A 25345-nucleotide genomic window follows, 5' to 3' on the forward strand; every position below is an offset into this window, starting at 1 on the left:
TCAGTAGTATGTAGGGCAGTGTACAGAGGTCAGTAGTATGTAGGGCAGTGTACAGGGGTCAGTAGTATGTAGGGCAGTGTACAGGGGTCAGTAGTATGTAGGGCAGTGTACAGAGGTCAGTAGTATGTAGAGCAGTGTACAGAGGTCAGTAGTATGTAGGGCAGTGTACAGGGGTCAGTAGTATGTAGGGCTGTATACAGAGGTCAGTAGTATGTAGAGCAGTGTACAGGGGTCAGTAGTATGTAGGGCAGTGTACAGAGGTCAGTAGTATGTAGGGCAGTGTACAAGGGTCAGTAGGATGTAGAGCAGTGTACAGGGGTCAGTAGTATGTAGAGCAGTGTACAGGGGTCAGTAGTATGTAGAGCAGTGTACAGGGGTCAGTAGTATGTAGGGCAGTGTACAGGGGTCAGTAGTATGTAGGGCAGTGTACAGGGGTGAGTAGTATGTAGAGCAGTGTACAGGGGTGAGTAGTATGTAGGGCAGTGTACAGAGGTCAGTAGTATGTAGAGCAGTGTACAGGGGTGAGTAGTATGTAGGGCTGTATACAGAGGTCAGTAGTATGTAGAGCAGTGTACAGGGGTCAGTAGTATGTAGGGCAGTGTACAGAGGTCAGTAGTATGTAGGGCAGTGTACAAGGGTCAGTAGGATGTAGAGCAGTGTACAGGGGTCAGTAGTATGTAGGGCAGTGTACAAGGGTCAGTAGGATGTAGAGCAGTGTACAGGGGTCAGTAGTATGTAGAGTAGTGTACAGGGGTCAGTAGTATGTAGGGCAGTGTACAGGGGTCAGTAGTATGCATAGCAGTGTACAGGGGTCAGTAGTATGTAGTGTACAGGGGTCAGTAGTATGTAGGGCAGTGTACAGGGGTCAGTAGTATGTAGGGCAGTGTACAGGGGTCAGTAGTATGTAGGGCAGTGTACAGGGGTCAGTAGTATGTAGGGCAGTGTACAGAGGTCAGTAGTATGTAGAGCAGTGTACAGGGGTCAGTAGTATGTAGGGCAGTGTACAGGGTCAGTAGTATGTAGAGCAGTGTACAGAGGTCAGTAGTATGTAGGGCAGTGTACAGGGTCAGTAGTATGTAGGGCAGTGTACAGGGGTCAGTAGTATGTAGGGCAGTGTACAGAGGTCAGTAGTATGTAGGGCAGTGTACAGGGTCAGTAGTATGTAGAGCAGTGTACAGAGGTCAGTAGTATGTAGGGCAGTGTACAGGGGTCAGTAGTATGTAGGGCAGTGTACAGGGGTGAGTAGTATGTACAGCAGTGTACAGGGGTGAGTAGTATGTAGGGCAGTGTACAGAGGTCAGTAGTATGTAGAGCAGTGTACAGGGGTGAGTAGTATGTAGAGCAGTGTACAGGGGTGAGTAGTATGTAGGGCAGTGTACAGAGGTCAGTAGTATGTAGGGCAGTGTACAGGGGTCAGTAGTATGTAGAGCAGTGTACAGGGGTCAGTAGTATGTAGGGCAGTGTACAGGGGTCAGTAGTATGTGGGGCAGTGTACAGAGGTCAGTAGTATGTAGGGCAGTGTACAAGGGGCAGTAGGATGTAGGGCAGTGTACAGGGGTCAGTAGTATGTAGGGCAGTGTACAGAGGTCAGTAGTATGTAGAGCAGTGTACAGAGGTCAGTAGTATGTAGGGCAGTGTACAGGGTCAGTAGTATGTAGGGTAGTGTACAGGGGTCAGTAGTATGTAGGGTAGTGTACAGGGGTCAGTAGTATGCATAGCAGTGTACAGGGGTCAGTAGTATGTAGGGCAGTGTACAGGGGTAAGGAGAATGTAGAGCAGTGTACAGGGGTCAGCAGTATGTATTGCAGTGTATAGAGGTCAGCAGTATGTAGAGAGGTGCACATGGGCCAGTAGTATATAGAGCAGGGTACAGATGTCAGTAATATGTAGGGCAGAATTCAGGGGTCCATAGTATGTACAGCATCTTCCAGAGGTCAGTAGTATGTTGGGCAGTGTACATAGGTCCGTAGTATATAAGGCAGTGTACAGAGGTCTGTAATATGTAGGTGTCATCAGGTCAGAGGACTTGGCATCAGCAGGGCAGAAGACATGGTGTCAGGAGGGAAATGTATGAGGGTCAAGAGAGCACAGTACAGTGGTTCAGGAATGTATAGGGCATAGTACAGGGGGTCAGGAGGCCAAAGTACAGAGGGGTCAGCAGGACACAGTACAGGGGGTTGGGAGGGTACAGTCTATGGTACAGAAGCAGTTTCCTCCATGTGCAGAGTGGCGCAGGAAAGCTGCTGACCCATATCTACATGTTCTGGTGTACTCATCCCTGCTTGCCTTCCTATCTAGTCCACATGATGTTACATACTCAAGTGCTTGAAATGGATGGGAGTGGAAGCCTGGAGGGGATCACTGCAGTACATTCAAGCATATTGCATCCTTGCTCTACAGATGGGGGGAGAGCACTTTAGGCTTAGGGTTGGCAATACAGTAGATAAAGACATAGACAGCACATACGAAGCACACACTGTTATTCCCATAATATTGTAGAGCAGCAAATTGGTAGGTTGAGCACATAAAGGCAGCTGGGGCAGGTTTTCCAAAGAAAAGTATGGCTTTTTCTTTTAAATTAAAATATCATACTTACCTATGCTGCATATGTCCCCTGCTGGCTCTAAGGCTGAGAACTGAGCAATCAAACATTCTGATTGCTCAGTTCTCCCCTCCACTCTTAGCAGAGAGTGGTGGCACTCAGTCAAGGGCTGGAGATTTGGACTGTGAAGGGGGCAGGAGTGGCTGGCTCAGGTCCTCAGTGGCTCGCTGAGAGGGTGAACCAGGTACCATTCCAATAGTCTGGGTGGATCCTGACCATATGGTCTGGATCTTTCCCAGCCTGGACCGGCTGGGTGATGTCAGCTGACAGCAGGTTTTACCCTGCTGTCGGCTCAAACGGGTCACAAGAGTGTAGAACAAACTGCATTCCTGTGATCCACAGAAGTACAGCCAAAGCTCGTTTCAGGAACATGTATGAATAGCGGACATAAGGCCCCTTTCACAGGGTGTGGATTCCATGTGGAATCCGTTTTGATCAGCAGGGGATCAGCACCCAAATCACATGCTGATCAGAGCAGAGCAGGCGGATGACACATCCATGTCCATTCAGTCTCTGCAGAGTGGACATGGACACAAACCACTCTGCTCTTTGGGCAGCCAGGAGTAACTGGACTCCCCTGTTCAATTACACCAAACTACTCTCTAAACCAATCCACCCAAACAGAAGAGCAGAAGAGGACACAGCCTCACATGTGCACCAGCAGAAGACGGGCCGGGCACACCGCCTCCCAGAGACCCACTTAATCAAACTTCAAGCCATGCTGGGCCCTGTCCCTTGGGGATGTTCAGTCAGAGTGTGTAAACCTGAGAAAGCGCTTTAAAGTCATCAGCTGCTTGCGGAGGAGGTAGGGGGAAGGATCTCTGTCCCCGGGAAGAAATTCATGGTTTTTTTTTCTGTCTCTCCCACCGCCTAGCAGCAGGGCCAGTGCAAGGATTTTTGTCTACTCAGGAGAAGGTGCATTTTGAAGCCCCCCTCCACAACCTTCTTACTGCCACCTCCCTCCCCTCCACAATGAAACCCCCACCCCATATGGCATGCAATTTATTTGTGCTCCATAAAGCTATAGTGGTTCTAGTGCTTAGAGCAGGGGTACTGAATTAAAATTCAAGGAGTTCCGATTTCTAAAATGTTCTTCCAACCAGAGTCTGAACCTCAAATTTGTGCTACGACTCAAAAAAGATTGTAGTCATTGTATGTTTATTGAAAAATGAGAAATTTACAACTTCCATAGCATTTAAACAGTATTTATCCCCCATCAGAGTGCCCCTTTACATCAGTTCACCCCATCAGAGTGCCCTCTTACATTATGTGTTGCCATCAAAGTCCTCCCATAGATCAGTTTATTCTATCAGAGTGCCCCTTTAATCAGTCAGAGACATATGTTTTTTAATTAGCATTTGAAAGGACAGAGCAAGCTTCTAGGCTAGAGATGACACCTCTATGGACATGGATTTGGCACCATCCTGAATTCTAAAAGAAGAGCTCTAACCATTTTGGCTTCAAGAAACTGCAGAGGACAGGGAGAAGATTCCGAAAGGTCTGTCAGCTTTGATTCATACAGACGGATCAGAAGAATCTATTTCATCTTCATAAAATCTAAAATATTACTTGCAGAGAGCTGAAAATAATTCCTTCTGATTGGACACATTTTAGGCTCCATCTATATGTAAAACTGTGATTCTAGCCTATGCCGAATCCCGGAGAAACACACAAAACAGTTATATGGCGCCTGATTGCGACAGCTGAACAGTGATTGGTACTGTCATGATCAGACTGACGCGCTGGTGTCGTATTCCTGACCCAGCGATCCAAAACTATTTCAGATTGGGCACTACACAGAACGTCCTGTGGGCTGGTACAGGAACATCCCTCAGGACTGATTGGTCAAGGGATAAAGTCCCGCCCACATCCATATTTCAATAAATTGAGGATCCTGAGATATGGATGGCGTGATTTCTCTATAGCCGGTCCCATTTGACTGGCAAATTGCGGATTTTCTATGACTTGCTCCAGTCGCAGGATAAATCTTGGTAAAAGTTTTAGTTCTGTTTTTATTACCTTTTTATTTTATAGTGAATAGCCAATTGTTCGTCTTTTTGTCTGTCTTGTGTTTTTTGTAACTTGGTTTTCTTTGTACATATTTTATGCACTGCGCACTTTTGGGTTATTAAGTCATAAAATTAATAAGTGACTTCTGGGTACTTGGGCTCATATCTCCGGAGAGATTGTTGTATTGTAGTGTCTATGTACTTGGTCTAAGTTCATTGCCAATCTGTATGCAATTGCACTGCGTATGGGCAGATTGCATGTAGATTGTAAAGTAGCAGATCTGCCAGATGGAGATCTGTGTGTGTGTGGTAACCCAGCAGACCAGTCTGCAGACAAACTATTGGGTGGTGGCAAGCTACTGTTTGTTGTGTGTCTGGTGTGGGGGGGTGTGGACAGTGGAAGCGTGATTAACACCGGGGTTCTAGCTTGTAGGATAGCTGGAGGAATCCTAGAAGGGTGTGCTACTTGCTAGACTGCGCCCCAATCCTTAGAATGCACCAGATTGTATGTAAGATTCCTATCTGCCTGTATGTGGTCAGCCTGCTAGCTTAGAGTGGGGTCTCCCTCTAGTGGTGGCCAGAGGTAGTGCAGGCTGTGAAAGGGTATCACAGCCAGTCTTGTATGCCCAAAATCCCCCTCATTCCCTCTATTCCTGTCACAGACCACGCCTCAGTTAGCTACTCACCATGGGTGGGCATTATCATGACAAATATATTTTTCACTTAATTGTTTCTGTGTTTTTTCTGCCTCCTTGTAACATCCTCCGTGTGCTCTTCGTTTCCACCTCAATATCTTTTGCTTAGCATTACACTAGTTGTGGTTATGTGTACTGCTCTTTGCCCTTTCTGACTAATAGTGGATGTTCTGGAGTATTGGTACTTTATTTATATACATCATATACATGTTACTTGTCCATACGCATTTTAAAATGACAGTTATGAAAATGAATTGGATTAATAATGGTGATGATATACGGTATTAGTGTAATCTTCCTGTATTACTTTGAATTATACATAAAGTGTTGTTGGGGAAGCGTGTCGGGATGTTGGGAGGTATCTGTCAGATCTTCAGGGCTCTCTTCTGACAAATCCAGCCATGTTTGGATTGGCATTTGTCACTATGATATCCAGCAGTTACATGCATGTATACGCAGTCTCCTGAAACTTCTCCTGATAGCTGAAATCTGGGTAATAAATAACAATGAGTAGTTATGAGGATCTATTGTTTCCTGGATGGACAACATTCATATTGTCAGTGTAGATGAAGAGTCACTTACAGGCTGGAATTATAGTGCTGACCGTCCACCCATCTCCATCCATCTCCATCTCTGTACACACTGATCCAGAACCTTTCATCTGTTTGTTGCTTGATGGATCTGTTTATAAAGTCCTAAAACAACAGAACAATGTATGTTACAATACAGCACGTTTGATTCTTAAAGGCACCTTGGAACATCAGCAATATTTGCAGATGTGCAGCGCAATTTAAAAAAAGGGTCAGGGACTTCTTTTTTTGCGTTTCTGTATACAAGACAACCCATTGAAATGAATAGGCTGCCTATATGCAGAGCATAGGTAACAATATTTACACAGAATAAAGGTGAATAAAGCACCTGGACTAGATGGCACACACCCACGGGTCCTTTAAAGAATTGAGCTTTCATTGAGAATTGAGCTTTTATTTCAAAGCCATTGTTTCTAATTTTTAGGGACTCTTTAATGACTGGCATAGTACCACTGGATTGGTGTGAGGCCAATGTGGTGCCAATATTTAAAAAGGGGTCAAAATCTTTACCAAGTAATCATAGACCTGTTAGTTTAACTTCTATAGTTGGGAAGATACTGGAGAGCAGGGGCGGACTGACCATTTAGAAAATTGGGCACTGCCCGAGGGCCCGGGGTCAGTAGGGGGCCCCATGAGATGCCCCTGGTACATTTTTCATAGGCTTTTTGAGTTTGGGCAAGGACACAGGGGCCCCATGATCCCCTATTGCCTGGGGGCCCATGAGTTGTCAGTCTGCCCCTGCTGGAGAGTTTAATAAAAGACCACAAGCAACAGACAGCATGGATTCATGAAAGACAGAAGTTGTGAAACAAATCTGATTTCTTTATGTGGAGGTGAGCAAAACCTTGGACACAGGGGTGGCCGTGGAGGTGAGCAAAACCTTGGACACAGGGGTGGCCGTGGAGGTGAGCAAAACCTTGGACACAGGGGTGGAGGTGAGCAAAACCTTGGACACAGGGGTGGCCGTGGCATACTTGGACACAGGGGTGGCCGTGGCATACTTGGACACAGGGGTGGCCGTGGAGGTGAGCAAAACCTTGGACACAGGGGTGGCCGTGGCATACTTGGATACAGGGGTGGCCGTGGAGGTGAGCAAAACCTTGGACACAGGGGTGGCGGTGGACGTGGCATACTTGGACACAGGGGTGGCGGTGGACGTGGCATACTTGGACACAGGGGTGGCGGTGGACGTGGCATACTTGGACACAGGGGTGGCGGTGGACATGGCATACTTGGACACAGGGGTGGCGGTGGACGTGGCATACTTGGACACAGGGGTGGCGGTGGACGTGGCATACTTGGACACAGGGGTGGCGGTGGACGTGGCATACTTGGACACAGGGGTGGCGGTGGACGTGGCATACTTGGACACAGGGGTGGCGGTGGACGTGGTATACTTGGATTTTGCAAAAGCATTTGACACAGTTCCCCACACACGGCTAATGTGTAAGGTAAAGTCTACAGGCTTGGAAAAATCTGTATGTAAATAGATAGAAAACTGGCTAAAAGATCACTATCAGAGAGTAGTGGTTAATGATTCATACTCTGAATGGTCCGGGGTCATCAGTGGTGTAACCCAAGGTTCAGTGTTGGGACCCTTACTTTTTAATATATTTATAAACAATATCGGGTCTGAGATTATACATCCCATTTCAGTCTTTGCAGATGACACCAAGCTGTGCCGGGGAATAACGTCCTTACAGGATGTCTCCAACTTACGAGCCGACCTCAATGCTCTGTAATTGGGGGACTATGGGGGAAAATGAGGTTTAATGTTGATAAATGTAGGGTTCTGCACTTGGGGGCTAAGAATATGCATGCATCATACATACTGGGGGGGGGGGGGGGGTAAAGCTGGGGGAATAATTGGTGGAGAAGGATGTGGGGGTTCTGGTAGATCACAAGCTTAATAATGGCAGCAATACCTGACATTTGGGGGGATATCTGTGCCGTCCTGACATTTGGGGGGATATCTGTGCCGTCCTGACATTTGGGGGGATATCTGTGCCGTCCTGACATTTGGGGGGATATCTGTGCCGTCCTGACATTTGGGGGGATATCTGTGCCGTCCTGACATTTGGGGGGATATCTGTGCCGTCCTGACATTTGGGGGGATATCTGTGCCGTCCTGACATTTGGGGGGATATCTGTGCCGTCCTGACATTTGGGGGATATCTGTGCCGTCCTGACATTTGGGGGATATCTGTACCGTTCTGACATTTGGGGGGATATCTGTACTGTTCTGACATTTGGGGGGATATCTGTACTGTTCTGACATTTGGGGGGATATCTGTGCTGTCCTGACATTTGGGGGATATCATGGGGGAGATCTCTGATGGGGGGCACAGTCTCTGATGGGGGTGCTGCTTCAGATTGAGTGCGGATTTGAACGAGTGCGAAACAGTTAAACACAGCAGTTGAACTTAAGCAGCAGGAAGACACAACAACAGCAAGAAGCTCTACTGCATGCTGGACAGACTGCAAGCAAACACCCTGGGTAACCTCTCTTACATACCTGAGTCCCACTCCGTGTACCTTTATATAATACGCCCCCTCTTCTCCTCTTCATATTACTATCCTCTGTTCCCAAATCTCATTTCTTTACCCCTCTGCTCCACCCCAAAACTTGTACATCTCCCCCTCATTGCTATCATCTCCCTACTATTGCTCTCTTCACCTCCCCAAAATGCCTCTTCCACTCCTCCTCATTTTCCTCTCCTCCGTTCCCAAAATCCATTCACTATATCCCTCTGCTCCTCCCAAACAATTGTATATTGTGTCCTCACTGCTTCCTTCGCTCCTCTACGGCACCCACCACCTCCTCCTATTACTCCACTCTCCCACTGACCCGAACACCTCCACTAGTAGTCTCTCACGCTCCTGCACATCCCGCTCCCATGCCACCTTTCTCACCCTTCTCCTCCTCCTAACCGTGGGGGACATCTCCCCGAATCCTGGCCCTCCACCACCTCCCTCACCCACACAACACCCTCCCACCTCCACGTCCCGCCGCAATCCCTGCAACTTAGTATCTGTCCCCCTGCTCCCTAAAATCTCCCCCCCCCCCCATTTTCATGTGCACTCCTGAACGCCCGATCGGTGTGCAACAAGTTTACCGCCATCCACGACCTCTTTGTTTCCCGCTCCCTCAACCTCCTGGCAATTACGGAAACCTGGATCCAGCCCACTGATTCTACCTCCCCTGCTGCACTCTCCTACGGAGGTCTCACCTGGACCCACTCACCCAGGCCCAACGGTCGTAAAGGTGGTGGGGTTGGTCTGCTCCTGTCACTGCAGAGCACCTTCCGAGTCCTCCCAAACCCCCCCTCCCTATCCTTCTCCTCCTTCGAGGCCCACTGCGTCCGACTATTCTCCCCAACCCCCCTGAAGATTGCTGTGATATACCGGCCTCCTGGATCCATACCCCGCTTCCTGGATGACTTCTCCTCCTGGCTACCCTTCTTCCTCTCCTCTGAGCTACCCACCATCATCCTTGGGGATTTCAACATCCCTGTCAACCTCGACAACCCGGACACAGCCCGTCTCCTCCACTTAACATCCTCCTTTACACTTGCACAGTGCATACAATCCACCACCCACTCCGACGGTAATATCCTTGATCTCGTCTTCTCCAACCGCTGCGCTCCCCACAACCTCACTAACACCCCCTTCCCTCTCTCTGACCACAACCTGATCACCTTCTCCATCTCCTTGTCCTCCAACGCCTACCCCTCCAAATGTCACACTACTACCAGCCGTAACCTCCACAACCTTAACCCTGCCTCCCTCCACTCTGCAGCTGATCAACTCCACGACCGCATCCTCCCCCTGTCCTGCCCCGACTTGGCTTTGACCGCCTACAACAATGCGCTCTCAACAGCCCTTGACTCACTAGCGCCTTTAACCACACGCAACATCAGACCCCGACCGCTCCAGCCCTGGCAGACTGATCACACCAAAACCCTCAAACGACACAGTCGTGCCCTGGAGCGGCTATGGCGCAAAACCAAATCCCAACAAGCCTTCACCCGCTACAAATCTGCCTTCCACACCTACACCTCCTCCCTCTATACTGCCAAACAGGCCTACTTCTTGACCCTCATCAAGGCCCTCTCCTCCAATCCTAGCCGACTCTTCTCCACCTTCAACTCTCTACTCTCTCCACCCCCACCTCCACCCAGCACCTCACTCACTGGCCTTGAGATTGCCAATCACTTCAAAAACAAGATTGACACAATTCGCAAGGACATTGCCGCAACTCACACGCCCTCTCAACCCGTCCCCTCTCACACAGCTACCCCCTCATCCCCCTCAACATAACCCGCAGGGACTTCGTCGCTGCTCAAACTCTCTCCAACCCCCTTCACCCTGACTCAGCTACCCCCTCATCACCCCTCTCCCATGGCCCCACCACTGCTCTGACCTCCTCTTCCACCCCACCCTACATTCCTCATACTGAAGCTCCCCCAACACTCCGCACCTTTGACCTTACTACCATCGAGGAAGTCTCCAAGATCCTCTCTGATGCCTGCCTCACCACCTGCCCCCCCGACCCTATCCCCTCACAACTCCTACTACCTCCCTCCCCCTCCATCCTACGCTCCCTCACCCACATCTTCAATCTCTCCCTCTCCTCAGGCACTTTCCCCTCCCCTCTGAAACATGCACACATCACCCCCATACTTAAAAAGCCCTCCCTGGACCCCAATGACCCGAACAACCTCAGACCCATCTCCCTGCTCCCATTTACATCTAAACTCCTCGAGCGCCTAGTCTACACCTGCCTATGCTCTCACCTCAACGACAACAACCTCCTCGATCCCCTACAGTCCGGCTTCCGTCCCCTACACTCCACCGAAACTGCCTTACTCAAACTCTCCAACGACCTGCTAACCGCCAAAGCTAATGGCCACTATTCAGTGCTCCTACTCCTTGACCTCTCTGCGGCCTTCGACACAGTCGACCACCCCCTCCTCCTCAAAAAACTACACTCCCTCGGCCTCATAGATTCTGCTCTCTCCTGGCTCTCATCCTACCTGTCACAACGCTCCTTCAGCGTTACCTATAATGCTACCACCTCCCCCTCACTCCCCCTCTCTGTTGGGGTCCCTCAAGGCTCTGTCCTCGGGCCCCTTCTCTTCTCCATCTATACCTCCTCCCTTGGCCAACTCATACACTCTCACGGCTTCAACTACCACCTCTATGCCGACGACACACAAATCTATCTCTCAACCCCCCACCTCACCCCCTCAGTCTCCACCCGAATCACACACCTACTGAGCGACATATCAGACTGGATGTTGCTCCACTTCCTTAAATTGAACCTCTCCAAAACAGAGTTTCTTGTCTTCCCCCCAGCCCGGACACCACCCCCCACTGACTTCTCCGTCACATCCAACAACGCCACCATCAAACCCGCCTTGCAGGCCAGAGTACTTAATGTCATTCTGGACTCCAACCTATCCTTTCAGCCCCAAGTCCAATCTTTAACAAACTCATGCAGACTCCACCTCCGCAACATCGCCAAAATCCGCACGTTCCTAACCCCAGAAACCACTAAACAGCTCATCCACTCCCTCATCATATCACGACTCGACTACTGCAACTCCCTCCTCACTGGCCTGCCTCGCCGCTGGCTATCTCCGCTTCAGTCCATCCTGAATACGGCTGCCAGACTCATTCACCTTTCCAACCGCTCCATCTCCGCCACCCCCCTCTGCCAATCCCTCCACTGGCTTCCGATTGCGCAACGGATCAAATTCAAAATCCTAACGCTGACGTACAAAGCCGTCCACCATACAGCCCCGAACTACATCACTGACCTAATATCCAAGTACCGCCCAACACGCACACTCCGCTCCTCACAAGACCTCCTTCTCTCTAGTTCCCTGGTCTCCTCCTCCCATGCCCGCCTCCAGGACTTCTCCAGGGTGTCACCCATCCTCTGGAACTCCCTGCCCCAACCCATCAGATTATCACATACTCTCCTATCCTTTAGGCGCACCCTGAAAACCCATCTCTTCAGGGAAGCCTACCTCACCCCCTGCTAACTTGCCGACCTCCTCCACTCCTCCTACCACCCCATCCCCCACAGCTATCTCCTCCTGTGCCACCATCCCCTCCCTCCTAGATTGTAAGCTCGAAAGAGCAGGGCCCTCAATCCTCTCATGTTTTGCATTGTATTGGTATTGTTCTGTCACATGTTCTGTCCCCCTCTGTAATGTACAGCGCTGAGCGAACTATTGGCGCTTTATAAATACTGTATAATAATAATAATAAAATAATGATATCTGTACTGTTCTGACATTTGGAGGATATCTGTACTGTCCTGACATTCTTGAACCTCAAGAAATTAGATTGGCTGTCAGTACTTCAGGATTGATCGATTTTCAGATCTATACCATAGTTTGTGAACTCTATAACTTTCCTACAGACTAAATAATACATCCTAATTTGGGTTATTTTCACCAAAGAAATGTAGTAGAATACATTTTGACCTAAATTTGTGAAGAACAATTATTTATTTGCAAACTTTTATAACAGACAAAAGAAAAACGTGTTTTTTTTCAAAATTTTTGGTCTTTTTCTGTTAATTTAGCAAAAAATAAAAACCCCAGCGGTGATTAAATACCACCAAAAGCTATGACGAAATATTAGAGGAACTGAATTTATTCTCTCTTGAGAAGAGGAGATTAAGGGGGGATATGATCTCCATGTATATTACATAAGGGGGGATATGATCACCATGTATAATACATAAGGAGGGATATGATCTCCATGTATAATACATAAGGGGGGAATATGATCTCCATGTATAATACATAAGGGGGGATATGATCTCCATGTATAATACATAAGGGGGGATATGATCAACATGTATAATACATAAGGGGGGATATGATCTCCATGTATAATACATGAGGGGGATATGATTTCCATGTATAATACATAAGGGGGGATATAATCTCCATGTATAATACATAAGGGGGATATGATCTCCATGTATAATACATAAGGGGGATATGATCTCCATGTATAATACATAATGGGGGATATGATCTCCATGTATAATACATGAGGGGGATATGATCTCCATGTATAATACATAAGGGGGGATATGATCTCCATGTATAATACATAAGGGGGGATATGATCTCCATGTATAATACATAAGGGGGGATATGATCTCCATGTATAATACATAAGGGGGGATATAATCTCCATGTATAACACATAAGGGGGAATATGATCACCATGCACTATTTCAACTGATAATTGCGCGGTCATGCAATGCTGCACCCAAATACAATTTACATCCTTTTTTCACACAAATAGAGCTTTCTTTTGGTGATATTTGATCACCTTTACGCATTTTATTTTCCACACTACAAACAAAAAAGACCAAAAATTTTGAAGAAAAACAGTATTTTTTTACTTTCAGCTATAAAAAATATATAGTAAACTCAAAGTTGGTTATAAATTTAGGCCAAAATGTATTCTGCTCCATGTTTTTGGTAAAAAAAATCCCAATAAGTGTATATTGATTGCTTTGTGTGGAAGTTATAGCGTCTACAAACTATGGTATAGATACTGTAATTTACACAGCTTTTACTTTCTGACTGCTAATCAGGTGCTAAAATACCAGGACAGTACAAACACCCCCAAATGACCCCTTTTCGGAAAGTAGACACCCTAAGCTATCTGCTGAGAGGCACATTGGGTCCATGGAAAATTTATTTTTTCCACACGTTTTTGGAAAATGACAAAAATACTTTTTTTACACAAAGTAGTAATTTAAATAATCTATTTCTCACACAAGCCATGGGTATATGTGGAATTACACCCCAAAATACATTCTGCTACTTCTACCGAGTATGGGGGTACCACATGTGTGAGACGTTTTGGGAGCCTAGCTACATACAGGAGCCTGAAATCCAATGACCACTTTGAAAGCCTGAAGGTGCGTAACTTGCTCATTACACTTCCTCACTACCTATCAAAGTTTCAGAGGTCCTGAAATGCCAGGATAACCCCCCCCCCCCCCAAATGGAAAGTAGACTCCCCAAGGAATTTAAAAGGTGAGTATTTTGCAGATCTATTTTTTTCTCACAAGGTTTTGAAATATAAAAAAAGAAAAAATATGTTTTTGTTGGTTTTCATTTTCCAAAAACTTGTGGCAACAAACGAGATCTGCAAAATACTCACCATGCTTCTTATCAAATTCCTTGGGGTGTCTACTTTTCAAAAAGGGGTAATTGGGGGGGGGGGGGGGTTAGGTGCTATCCTTGCTTTTCAGGGCCTCCGAAACTGTGATAGGTAGTCAGGAAGTGTAATGAGGAAATAAAGCCATTTAAAAGGCTGGAGGTACTCATTGGATTTTGGGTCCTGTACTTGGCTAGACTGCCAAAAAGTCTCTCATATGTGGTACCCCCATACTCGGGAGAAGTAGCAGAATGTATTTTGGGGAGTAATGCCACATATACCCATGACATATGTGAGCAATAAATCATTTAAATTAAAAACTTTTGTGTAAAAATAAATAAATAAATATTTTTTTTTCTGTCATTTTCCAAAAACTTGTGGTAAAAAAATAAATTCTATTGACTCAACATGCCTCTCAGCAGTTTGGGGTGTCTACTTTCCAAAAAGGGGTCATTTTGTGGGGTGGGGGCATTTTATGTCTAGCATTAGAAGTTTATGCCACACATCACTCACTCTTCTAACCACCTGAAGACCAAGCCTTTTTCTGACACTTTTTGTTCCCATGAATAAAATCTGTATATTTTGCTAGGAAATTACTTTGAACCCCCAAACAGTATATATTTTTTTAAAGCAGACACCCTAGTGAATAAAATGGTGGATGCTTCAATTTTTTATGTCACATAGTACTTCGCGCAGCGATTTTTCAAATGCAAATCTTTTGAAAAAAATACACTTTTTTTTACTTTTATTGCACAAAAACACAATATATTGGCCAATTATTTGGTAATATAAATATGCAGAGTAAATATATACGAAATATGACATGCTTTAAAACTGTGCATGCCCCATGCAATGGCGACAAACTGCATACATTTTTAAAAGACATAGGCAACGCTTTAAAAGCCTTTACAAGCTACCATTTTAGATTTAAAGAGGAGTTTTAGTGTTAGAATTACTGCCCTTGATCTGACGTTCGCGGCGATACCTCACATGTATGGTGCAACCGCTGTTTACATACCAGCACAGGGTCAACACTCATGTACGCATGTGCGCACATGCGCGTGGGTGTTATTTTTGATTTTTTAAATAATTTTTACACTGTCCCTTTTCATTTTTTTTTATGTTATCATTTTAATGCTATCACAGGGAATGCAAATATCTCCTATAACTTCAGTGGGCATTGTCATATATTCTTTTTTGAGAAATCTGGGTCTATCAGGCTCTAGATATCTCCTCTGCCCTTACATTATCTAATCTCACCAAGATCAGTGTGATCAGATGCTTTCCCAATGTACAAATGGTGCTGTTTATGTCCTGTGAAACTGAAGTGATTAAATGCTCGTAGCTTCCGATTTCTTAGGCTATAGAGATGATTGGCGCCATTCTGGTCTCCAATCAGCTCTATGGTCAGCTGGCAGAAACACCGGCTGCAGTCTCAGGTTCCCTGAGAAGGCCGTGGAAGGCAAAAGGGAGGGGGGGGCAATAAATACACATCCATAGATCAGAGTAGCAGAAGATGAGTGATCATATAACAACCTATATGGATAGACCTGTAATATCAAAAACAGTAGAAGTATGTCCTGGGTTCTGTAAAGCTCACCATATACTATATCATCTGATTGTACAACCTCTGTATAATTTTCTATAGATTTATCAGAATAGAGGATCCACCTATCTAGCCATTCACTCTATGTCCAGTCAGGCAGGCCTTCACACTACATAGTTGATGGTAGATCTATAGGAAATGGTACCATCAGTTGCATAGTGTATGGCCATCTTTAAATAAGTACATAGGAGGGAGTGGATGGAGGGCTGTCAAGCCCCATTCACATCTCCGCGTAGCAGGAACTCGCATTCCTTTTTTGGGGCGTTTTGGAGCATGTTTGCTCGTCACACATAGGGCAGTCCATTCACTTAAATGGGGTGCCCTACGTGCAACAATCACCCCAAAGAAGCTCCAGAACTGTTTTTGGGGTGGAACATGGTGCATTTGTTACCGTGCTGTTTGGTGCATTTGCTCTGTGCTTTTCGGATAATTTTGACTGATTGCATTGGAGAAACGTCCACCTGATGATGTGGGTGGTAATGGAAGGGGGAAAGGGCAGATGCAGGGTGTGTGTTAAAGAGGTCAGCTGGTAAACCCCTTCCTGTGTCATGTCCCAAGGTCTATCCAGGCAGTAATGGAGAAGAAGTTTTTTATAGAACAGGCTGAACACTGTTGTATAAAAATCACAGATCAGGATACAGAACCAATGTCATTGGCTCTGTATCATGTGATCACTGTGAGCAATTACAGCAATCACAATAGTAGTAGTAGTAGTAAACAAAGGTTTTCATTCATGCACCATTTGTTAACTACTGTGATCGCTGTGATTGGTCACAGTAATCACTTAGTACAGGAAACTGATTGTATACACATCATCATGACTGTGTAAGCAATTGCGGTGTAAAAAAAAAAACCAAACAAATTGATCATCCCCCAGAGCAGTACAGTACCACTATGGTCACACCGCACTGCTTTGGTGTCCATGGTTTTACAGCTCCAACCCTTAAAAGTCATTGCACATATCAGCAGACCCAATCAAATCTTCCGAACACTTCTGGGATAAAATAATGTTGCCCCAGTCCCTGTGACACGACAGTTGAAGGTGTATTACTCCAATCTGTCCACCAGGCTTGGACTGGGACAAAAAAATAGGCCCTGGGCATTTTGAACTGAGCAGCCCAAATCCTGGGGACCCTTTCCTCGAAGCCCAGTGGTGTTACGCCAGGGCCCGGTTGCAAGAGAGACCTTTTCAATCCTGTAGTTCCACCACTAGTGTCAGTAGGTTTTTATTTTTATTTCATTTTTTACAATTTTATATCTTTTTTGTTTTACCTTTTTTTGTAGGAAGGTGGGAAAGAGGGAAAGAAAGGAAGGTGGGAAAGAGGGAAAGAAAGGAAGGAGGGAAAGAGGGAAAGAAAGGAAGGAGGGAAAGAGGGGAAAGGAAGGAAGGAGGGAAAGAGGGAAAGGAAGGAAGGAGGGAAAGAAAGGAATGAAGGAAAGAGGGAAAGAAAGGAAGGCAGGAGGGAAAGAAAAGAAGGAAGGAGGGAAAGAAAGGAAAGAGGGAAGGAAAGAAAGAAAGGAAGGAGGGAAAGTGGGAAAGAAAGGAGGGAAACAGGAGAAAGAGAAAGAAAGAGAGATGAATAGAAGAAGGGAAAGAAATGGAAGGAGGGAAAGAAATAAAGAAAGGAGGGAAGGAGGGAGGGAAAGAAAGAAAGGAACAAGGAAATGAAGGAGGGAAAGAGGGAAAGAAAGGAAGGAGGGAAAGAAAGAGGGAAACAGGAGAAAAAAGAAAGAAAGAAAGAAAGAGAGACGTATAGAGAAGGGAAAGTGAATGGAAGGAGGGTGTCACAATGTAGGTGCTCTGCCAGCCCCAATTATTAACTCTCTCATTAATGTCTTGTGCCCAGAGGAAGTACATCCTCAATTAGTGTTCTACTCCTGTGTGCCAAATGCTCCTAGCTGTAATTAATGCACCCCCTCCACCCTCATCCTGCCAAAAGGTCCCCAAATTCAATTAATGTATTCTCCCCACTGTCATCCTGTTTTACAGCTCCAAATTCAATTAATGTATTTCCTTTCCTGTCCATCCTGTTTTGTGCCCCAAATGTAATTTAGCGTCTCCTCCATTGCCGCCCTGTCACGATCTCTCCTTAGAGATAGCAGGTTCACACCTTTCCGCTGAGAGGTGCGAAACTCCTGTGGGGAAGATCCCGATTGTGGCGTCAGGGTGACACCACATGATCCGGACGTTCGTTCGTGTGCTTATGAACACTGCCCAGACAAAGGCCAAGCTCATGTGAGCGCAACCTGTGTCCAGGGGGGCGTGCCTCATTGCCGAGCAGTGAAGCACGCCACCCACGGCCCGCCCCAGTTACCAGGATGACCAGGAATCGTCTAACACCAGTTTAAGAGACCAGTGCTAGGCTCTCCCGATCATCCACTCTGCTGTGCAGCCACTGAGGGATCCCAGCTGCGGCAGGATCCTAGTGGCCAGACTCTGCCTAAGCCCCATTGGAGTAGGGGGGACCCCAGAAGCTGCCAGCTCTGCCTGAGCCCACCACATCACCTCTGCCTGAGCCCACTACATCAGCTCTTCCTGAGCCCACTACATCAGCTCCGCCTGAGCCCACTACATCAGCTCCGCCTGAGCCCACTACATCAGCTCCGCCTGAGCCCACCACATCAGCTCTGCCTGAGACCACTGCCAGCACTGTGTGAGTGTATGCTCCCCCTGTTTTACCTGAACTGTCTGTGAACTGCCCCTACCTCACTGTTGGATTACAAACTGCTGTAGAGACTTTAACTTTGCCCACCGGGGCTGGATTACAAGTATTTTGGGCTCTCTCTGTGCTATTCCCTATTGATGCGGCCGCCTGCCCTGCAATTTGTCCATTGAGTGACTGTTGTCTGTTTCAATAAAACTTTAAGTGTTTGCCATCTGCCTTGTGTGTTCTGTCCTGCTTACCCTCCGTCACAGAGGGAAAGAGGGAAAAGAGAGAGAGAAACAGGAGAAAGAGAGAGAGAGAGACAAATCAGAGAAAGAAAAAGAGAAGAGAGGGAGAGAGAGAGAGAGAAAGAGAGAAAAAGAAAGAAAGGAGAGAAACAAGAGACAGAGAGAGAAAGAAAAAGAGAAAGAGAAGACACAAGGCTGGCGGGGAGTGTGGGCGGGGCAGACACAGGAGGAGAGGGTGGGAGGAGGAGGGGCAGCGTTCTCTCTCCTCTCCTGTCTGTGGTGGGCAGGGAACTGTGAGCACTGGGGATGGAATATGCTGACAGATCCCTGGTAGTGCTTCGGGGGACCAGGGGGGGCCAGCCATGGGGGGAGCATACAGGAGCCCAGGGCATGCAGCCTGCAAGAGATGGATAGGAGAGGCGGCCTGGCGGCACATAGAGGAACCGAGAAATGCACGGTGCTCTATGTGCCCCCCGGCCACTTCCCCTGTCCAGGCGGCCCAGGCCCACCTGTCAAATGCTGGTTGTGCCCTATGGCCAGTCCAGCCCTGCTGCCCACTGTTCCACAGGCCAAGGCAGGCAATCACCCATTCTGCATCTCAAAGCTCTGAATGTCTGAGTTCAGATACAGATTTATGCATAGGAATATGCCAAATATGGCATTGCCTCCCTTTACCTAAGAGACTTTCTGGAGTCTCTGAGTATCAAAGATGGCCATCTGTGTGCCCCTCCTTTTCAACACATCAGCAATTTCCATGCCTGTGGGGCCTAAACATTAGCAGCTGGGTGTCATGTTCCTCAACCCTTTGTCACTAGTTCAGGTATTCACAAGGATAGTGGACCCAGTACTACCACTAGTGAGTTCCTGTAATTACTCCATTGTGGGAGACTTAGATGACCTCCTGTTGAAGGAACAATCCTCCAGAGGCTTTGGGAAATATTTGACTGTCCCTGAAGTATTGGACTTTCTTTGTGGAAGCTAAGTAATTCAAAGTCAACAGACAGTGACATGGTGATGGTGTATGTAGCAATATGTTATATGCTGTGTATGGCCTCTAGGGGTCTCACTACTTAGATACTGGTACAACTGTGTTATTGCCTCTCTTTGTAGTTCTAATGCAGACACATGTATAATGGCAGCTATGAGCACCTAATAAAAATGTCTCCTACTAACTACAGTGTGTGAGCATCTGAGCGGGATCGACTAACAGAACATTGTGGCAGCTGGGCAGTGGACCTTGAAGGGGAATGTATGTTTTTTAGGTCTGTCATTTTGTTTTCCCCCCACTCCATTCTATATTTTGTACTAACATGTTGATTAATTGTTTTGTATTATACCCAGAATGAGTTAATGAAAATATGCTATGTTAGGTTAGCCTTGGTAGAGGAGATAGTATCCAATTATTTCTTTGTATTAACAGCACCTGTTTCTGTTATGATATAATTAAAAGTCAAATACTTCTGTCCCATGGGAAAATAATTGTTGGATACTTGTAACTGATTTCAAGGCCTGAGAAAGTCATGTTCACAGCCTTGACAAGTATCTAGCGAGATTCTATTGTATGTAGTAGATAAGTGTTTTAAAACAATTTAAAAACTTTTATTCCTGGGAAAGTGAAACTCTGCTTCTCATCACTTTTCAGAATTGATGTAAATGTTGTCTTTTTGTATTCAGCCAATCAATTACTGACAACTCAGCTTTTTGATACTCTGTGCCCCCCACCTTTCTTTTTTCTGTTATATTAATTTTCTTCCCACTAATAAACTTGAGAGATTGATTTTACCTATCACTGTGTGTATGTGTATGTCTGTTGTCTTTCTCTTCTGAGATGAAGTCAATCTCCCCGACGCGTCCGTACCTGAAACCGACTATAAAGACTGATAGCCAGGGGCTAGCGACAACCTTTCAATTGGAGGTCCCACCGAGATCGGGAGGTCAACCCGTTTGCGGTCACCCGGTAAGATAAACAAAATCTGTCTGTCTGTCCGGCTGTCCGTGGGCTCTGACTTAACTCTCGATCTCTGAACTGTGACAGGAGTATTCTGGGAATACTTCATTGAGTCTCCGGGAGACTCAGATAAGGAAAGGTGATTTATGTAGACGGGGTCTACATTTGAAATACCTAGACAGGGTCTAGGTTAATTACAGAGTCTTAACTAGTCTGTTGAGGGTAACCAACTTTCTTTTCTTTGCTTCTACTATCAAATGCATATAGTATAAGATAATTTGTTTATGCAAATAAGTGAACCCGGTTGGTAAGTGAACGGGTCAAAGTTATTGAAATAGAGTCAATATTTAAGTTCTTATTGTCTATCTTTTGTTGAGAGTGATAAGTGGTTATGAGTCACTAGACCCGCTCTGTACTGTCAGAATATATCTTTCCTTCTCCAAATAGGACGTGAATTTTTCTTTGCAGCACAGCAGCAAATCCAACCCACAGCCCCATCCCGTCCCAGTCTAGGACGCTGTGGAAGACCAACCTGAACCCCCACCCAAGGAATTCCTGATTCCACACAGAATGAGGAAACCTTTTTCTGCTGAAGGATTAAAAGAGATATCAGGGTCCCTATTAGTAGACATTGGCAAATAAAGCAGGAATATGTAAAATTTTCAGTCCTGGAAGGGCAGGTAGAACCAAACACAGTCCAAGGAATATCCATTTCTCACTGTAGGAGACACGTTAATAGTTAAATGTTTGGAAATAGAGGACATTGTGTTACAAAACATTGTTCTGTTGGTGCTTGACATTCCGTCTTTTTTACAGCCATACCGTCTGATGCTGAATGTTTTTCAGTAATTGATTTAGCAAATGCATTTTTTAGCGTCCTTGTTGACGCACAGACACAGCCCATTTTTGCTTTCTGTTTAATGCCTCGGGGTTTTTTGTAGATTTTTCTGTAGTCTACGCAACTGTTCTCCAGGCCACTCTGAGGGAGTGGACACCGGACTATGGGTCAGTCCTGCTGCAGTACGCGGATATCATCTGCCTCTGCAGTCTCACTAAGGGGTCAGGCCTGAGGAATGGGGAGAGTTTGTTGAAATGTTGAAAAAATAACAATGGTATCAAACAAGTGTTGAATATCTGGGTTTTGTGTTTACAAAAGGAGGAAAGGAAACTCAGTCCAAAGAGAGCTGTGGCTCTCCTGAAACTTGTCCGCCCACAAACCAAGAAAGACATGCTCTCCTTTCTTGGAGCCATTGGTTACTGCCGCCAGTGGATACCTGACTGTTCCTATTATGACAAGCCACAACCCAGCAAATGTCAGAAATTGTTAAGTGGTCAGATGACATGGTTGATACATATGTGTATTTGAAAAATGCAATGGTAACTGCCCCAGGCCTTAGCCTTCCTGATTATGTAAAAATGTTTCATGTGTATGCAAGGGACAATTGTAAGACCATGGCTGGTGTACTCGCCCAAGAGCACGGAGGCAGACTTCGCCCTGTAGTTTTTATCTCAAAAATGGTGCCAGTTCAGGTTCAAGGCATGCCTGCGTGTCTCAAAGTGTTGGCATTTTATGTTATGGCTGTGGAGATGTCTATGTTATTCACCTTAGGACACCCTATGATATTGCACACTACACATAATATAGCTATTTTACTAAGAAATATACACACTCAGCACATGTTCTTCCCAACAACTCTGCGGATATGAGGTTATTTTGATGAGCAATATTAAATATGTGTGTATCACCTAACCCCAAAACCCCTCAAAAAGTCACGCTTTCTCCCCAGAAAGCAACACAGTATTATAACCTTTTTGAAATGTATAAACAAATTCAAATAAATAAATGAATATAATAAAATCCAAACACTTCGATATAATAATAAAATTCAAATTGAAAAATAAATAAATAAATAAAAAAGTCCAATACAAAGTGTCCCAAAAAGTCCCAATATAAACAAAAATTAGTGTCCAACAGAATTAGTGTCCAAAAATTGTCCAAATATCCAAATTTAATTCATCCAGTCATAAGAAATTCTTTTTTCATCCCGTAATACCTCGAGAAAAACAAATTTTAGAAATCTAGTGCATAGTTTTAGTACATAATATATTCTCTCCGTGCAAACACAAAAATGTGCAAACACTATATATGTGTATCTCTTCCGTGCACATGTGAATAAACTGTGACCACTCAGTGAACACTGCAATACTGTGTATCCACCAGCACCAATATTAGATACTATTACCCTCTGTATCCATATGAGATCTTCTAAATACTCCAAAAATATTCCAAGGTCCTCAAAAGACAAGAAGGGTCTCAAGGCTCATGTTCAAGATGTAATAAAACAATTTAATAAGAACTTACATTAAAATTGCCAAATTCCGGCTTCCAACATGCCTTCTATGTGAGTCCTAACAAACAAATGCGATTTGCCATGTGTTGACAACCCACAAAATGGCCGCGGCGACACTTCCGGTCTGCGTGCGTGCGTCACTACGTCACACCCTTAACGCGTTTCGTCACTTCCGGACTTCGTCTGAAGGGATACGGACGTCCCACACCACTCTCCTTTTATGTTAATGTCTCTTAATGGTATGAGGCCGTCGCCGCCATTTTTTAATAGGGAGACCAGGCCATCGCAATTCCTCTCTCACTCTACTGAATACCCAGAGCCCAAACGAAACATCGGTCTGGGTAAATACCCTCTTAAAATCATTATTTACATATATGATTTTTATTTCCCCTTATACAACATAGTTCTTTTTCTGCTTCTTTCTATATTTGGCTAGATAACTATTGTACTCTTTAGGTTTTGGGTTCAGTGGGGCAGTTTGTTCTTAGATCTCTTTTTCATACATAGTCATACCTATTCCTTTGTTCATAAGCTTCTTAATACACGGAAGAATGCATCAAACCACAAAACCTATGGTAACTAATATAATCAGAATAATAATAGCAAGCTGTACTAGTGTCTGTTTCCAGCTAGTGAACCATCCAAAATACTAATCCCAAAAATTTCTTTATGGCTAATGTGACTTTGCCATTTGGGCCTGTGTTGTCTAGAATGTAAGTGCAACAAATGTCTACCATGTCTATGTATTTTACATGTACCACTCTTCTCAGCTAGAATCATATCTAGGGCTATCCTGTTCTGGAGTGTCATCTGTGAAATGGCTTCTAATTGTTCAACAGTTTCCTTTAGGGCATCTCTAGTATAATTAACAAATCTTTGTTGATTATAATAAATATAATTTATCCATCAATGTTCTTGTTTACGGTGACAATAAGAAATATAGACTCAAATCCAGTTGCTGCTTGGTTTTTTTGGCCTTGAGTTTATCTGGAACCCCTCTTGGTATCCCTATGGCATCTATATATACACGGCTAACAGCATGTGCAGTATAATACATATTACACAACCAGAGTAAGTGGGAGTTATGGGGACATTGTACAATTTGGCAGTAATTAATAATGAAGGTGACAACCTCAGTATTTGATGAATTATACCACAATATGGTGTGGCCTGAGTCCTGTATTATCACCACTTCACCATGGCTAGGTGCCAACAAAATCAGTATGATCAGGAGAAAGTGGCAGAACCATGGTCCAAAATTGGGGAAGCAGTTCATCTTCAGGGTCAGGGTTTTCTACCCCCGTTAATACCCTTTTTCCTTGATTGTCCTGTTCGAGGTCAGGGCTTTCTGCCCCCGTTAGTACCTCCTTTCCTGTTTCCTTGGGTCTGTGTTTGCACGGAGAGAATATATTATGTACTAAAACTATGCACTAGATTTCTAAAATTTGTTTTTCTCGAGGTATTACGGGATGAAAAAAGAATTTCTTATGACTGGATGAATTAAATTTGGATATTTGGACAATTTTTGGACACTAATTCTGTTGGACACTAATTTTTGTTTATATTGGGACTTTTTGGGACACTTTGTATTGGACTTTTTTATTTATTTATTTATTTTTCAATTTGAATTTTATTATTATATCGAAGTGTTTGGATTTTATTATATTCATTTATTTATTTGAATTTGTTTATACATTTCAAAAAGGTTATAATACTATTTTGATGAGCAACCCCAAAAAATCCATTGAGTCTAATATTTCACCCAGACTAGATTTATCAAAGATTCCAATCTCAAATGCTGATGTTGTTTTCATAGATGGCTCCTGCCCTAGGCCAAATAACATTTATCATGCCAGCTATGTTGTAGTTAAACTCCCTAACACTGTTATAGAAGTAAAACCAATCCCTTTTCAATCAGCCCAGGCTGCTGAATTGATTGTTTTCACTAGAGCATGTGAACTGTACAAAGATCAGTCTGTCACTATTTACACGGATTCTAATATGCCTATGGAATAGTGTATGACCATGGTGTATTATGGTTTCTCAGAGGCTACATAGGAGCTGATGGGAAAAAGATTGCCCATTCCCAGCTAGTAGCCAATTTGCTCAAGGTTCTCACACTTCCCAAGGAACTTGCTGTCATACACTGCAGAGCACATACCAAAGGGGACGATGATATAACAAAAGTAACGCTCTAGCAGATTATGAAAAAAAGGTAGCTCAACAACAATTTGTTTTACTGCAGATGCCCCATCTTCCCAGATGATTTTCAATTGATCACAACTTTGTAGCAGTCAGTTTTCACAAAGGAGCTCAAAGACCGGTGCTACCCTATTTTACAGAAGAATCCAAGGACTGGATTAATCTGCAAAGAGGGGAAATCATGCATCCCACGGTGTAGCGCCCCGATATACATTGCACCATACCATAGGATAGGACATATAGGATG

At 45.0% G+C, this 25345-nt stretch overlaps 1 protein-coding gene across 1 annotated transcript in view; it reads right to left on the bottom strand.

The window, feature by feature from the left end:
• Positions 1 to 5474: 5474 nt before the first annotated feature.
• The window catches only part of LOC149431624 (killer cell lectin-like receptor subfamily G member 1), an 88803-nt gene continuing 68932 nt past the window's right edge, over positions 5475 to 25345 (bottom strand). Inside the window, exons 5-6 of the mRNA XM_089665461.1 lie at positions 5889 to 6001; positions 5475 to 5795 (exon numbers count right to left, since the gene is read on the bottom strand). Of these exons, the coding sequence (XP_089521587.1) occupies positions 5672 to 5795; positions 5889 to 6001 (237 nt within the window). The 3' untranslated portion in view covers positions 5475 to 5671. The remainder of the gene's footprint in view (positions 5796 to 5888; positions 6002 to 25345) is intronic.

The sequence above is a fragment of the Staurois parvus genome, unplaced genomic scaffold (assembly GCF_062004578.1).
Source record: "Staurois parvus isolate SC_StPar_1 unplaced genomic scaffold, SC_StPar_1.0 ptg002198l, whole genome shotgun sequence".
NCBI classification, from domain to species: Eukaryota; Metazoa; Chordata; class Amphibia; order Anura; family Ranidae; genus Staurois; species Staurois parvus.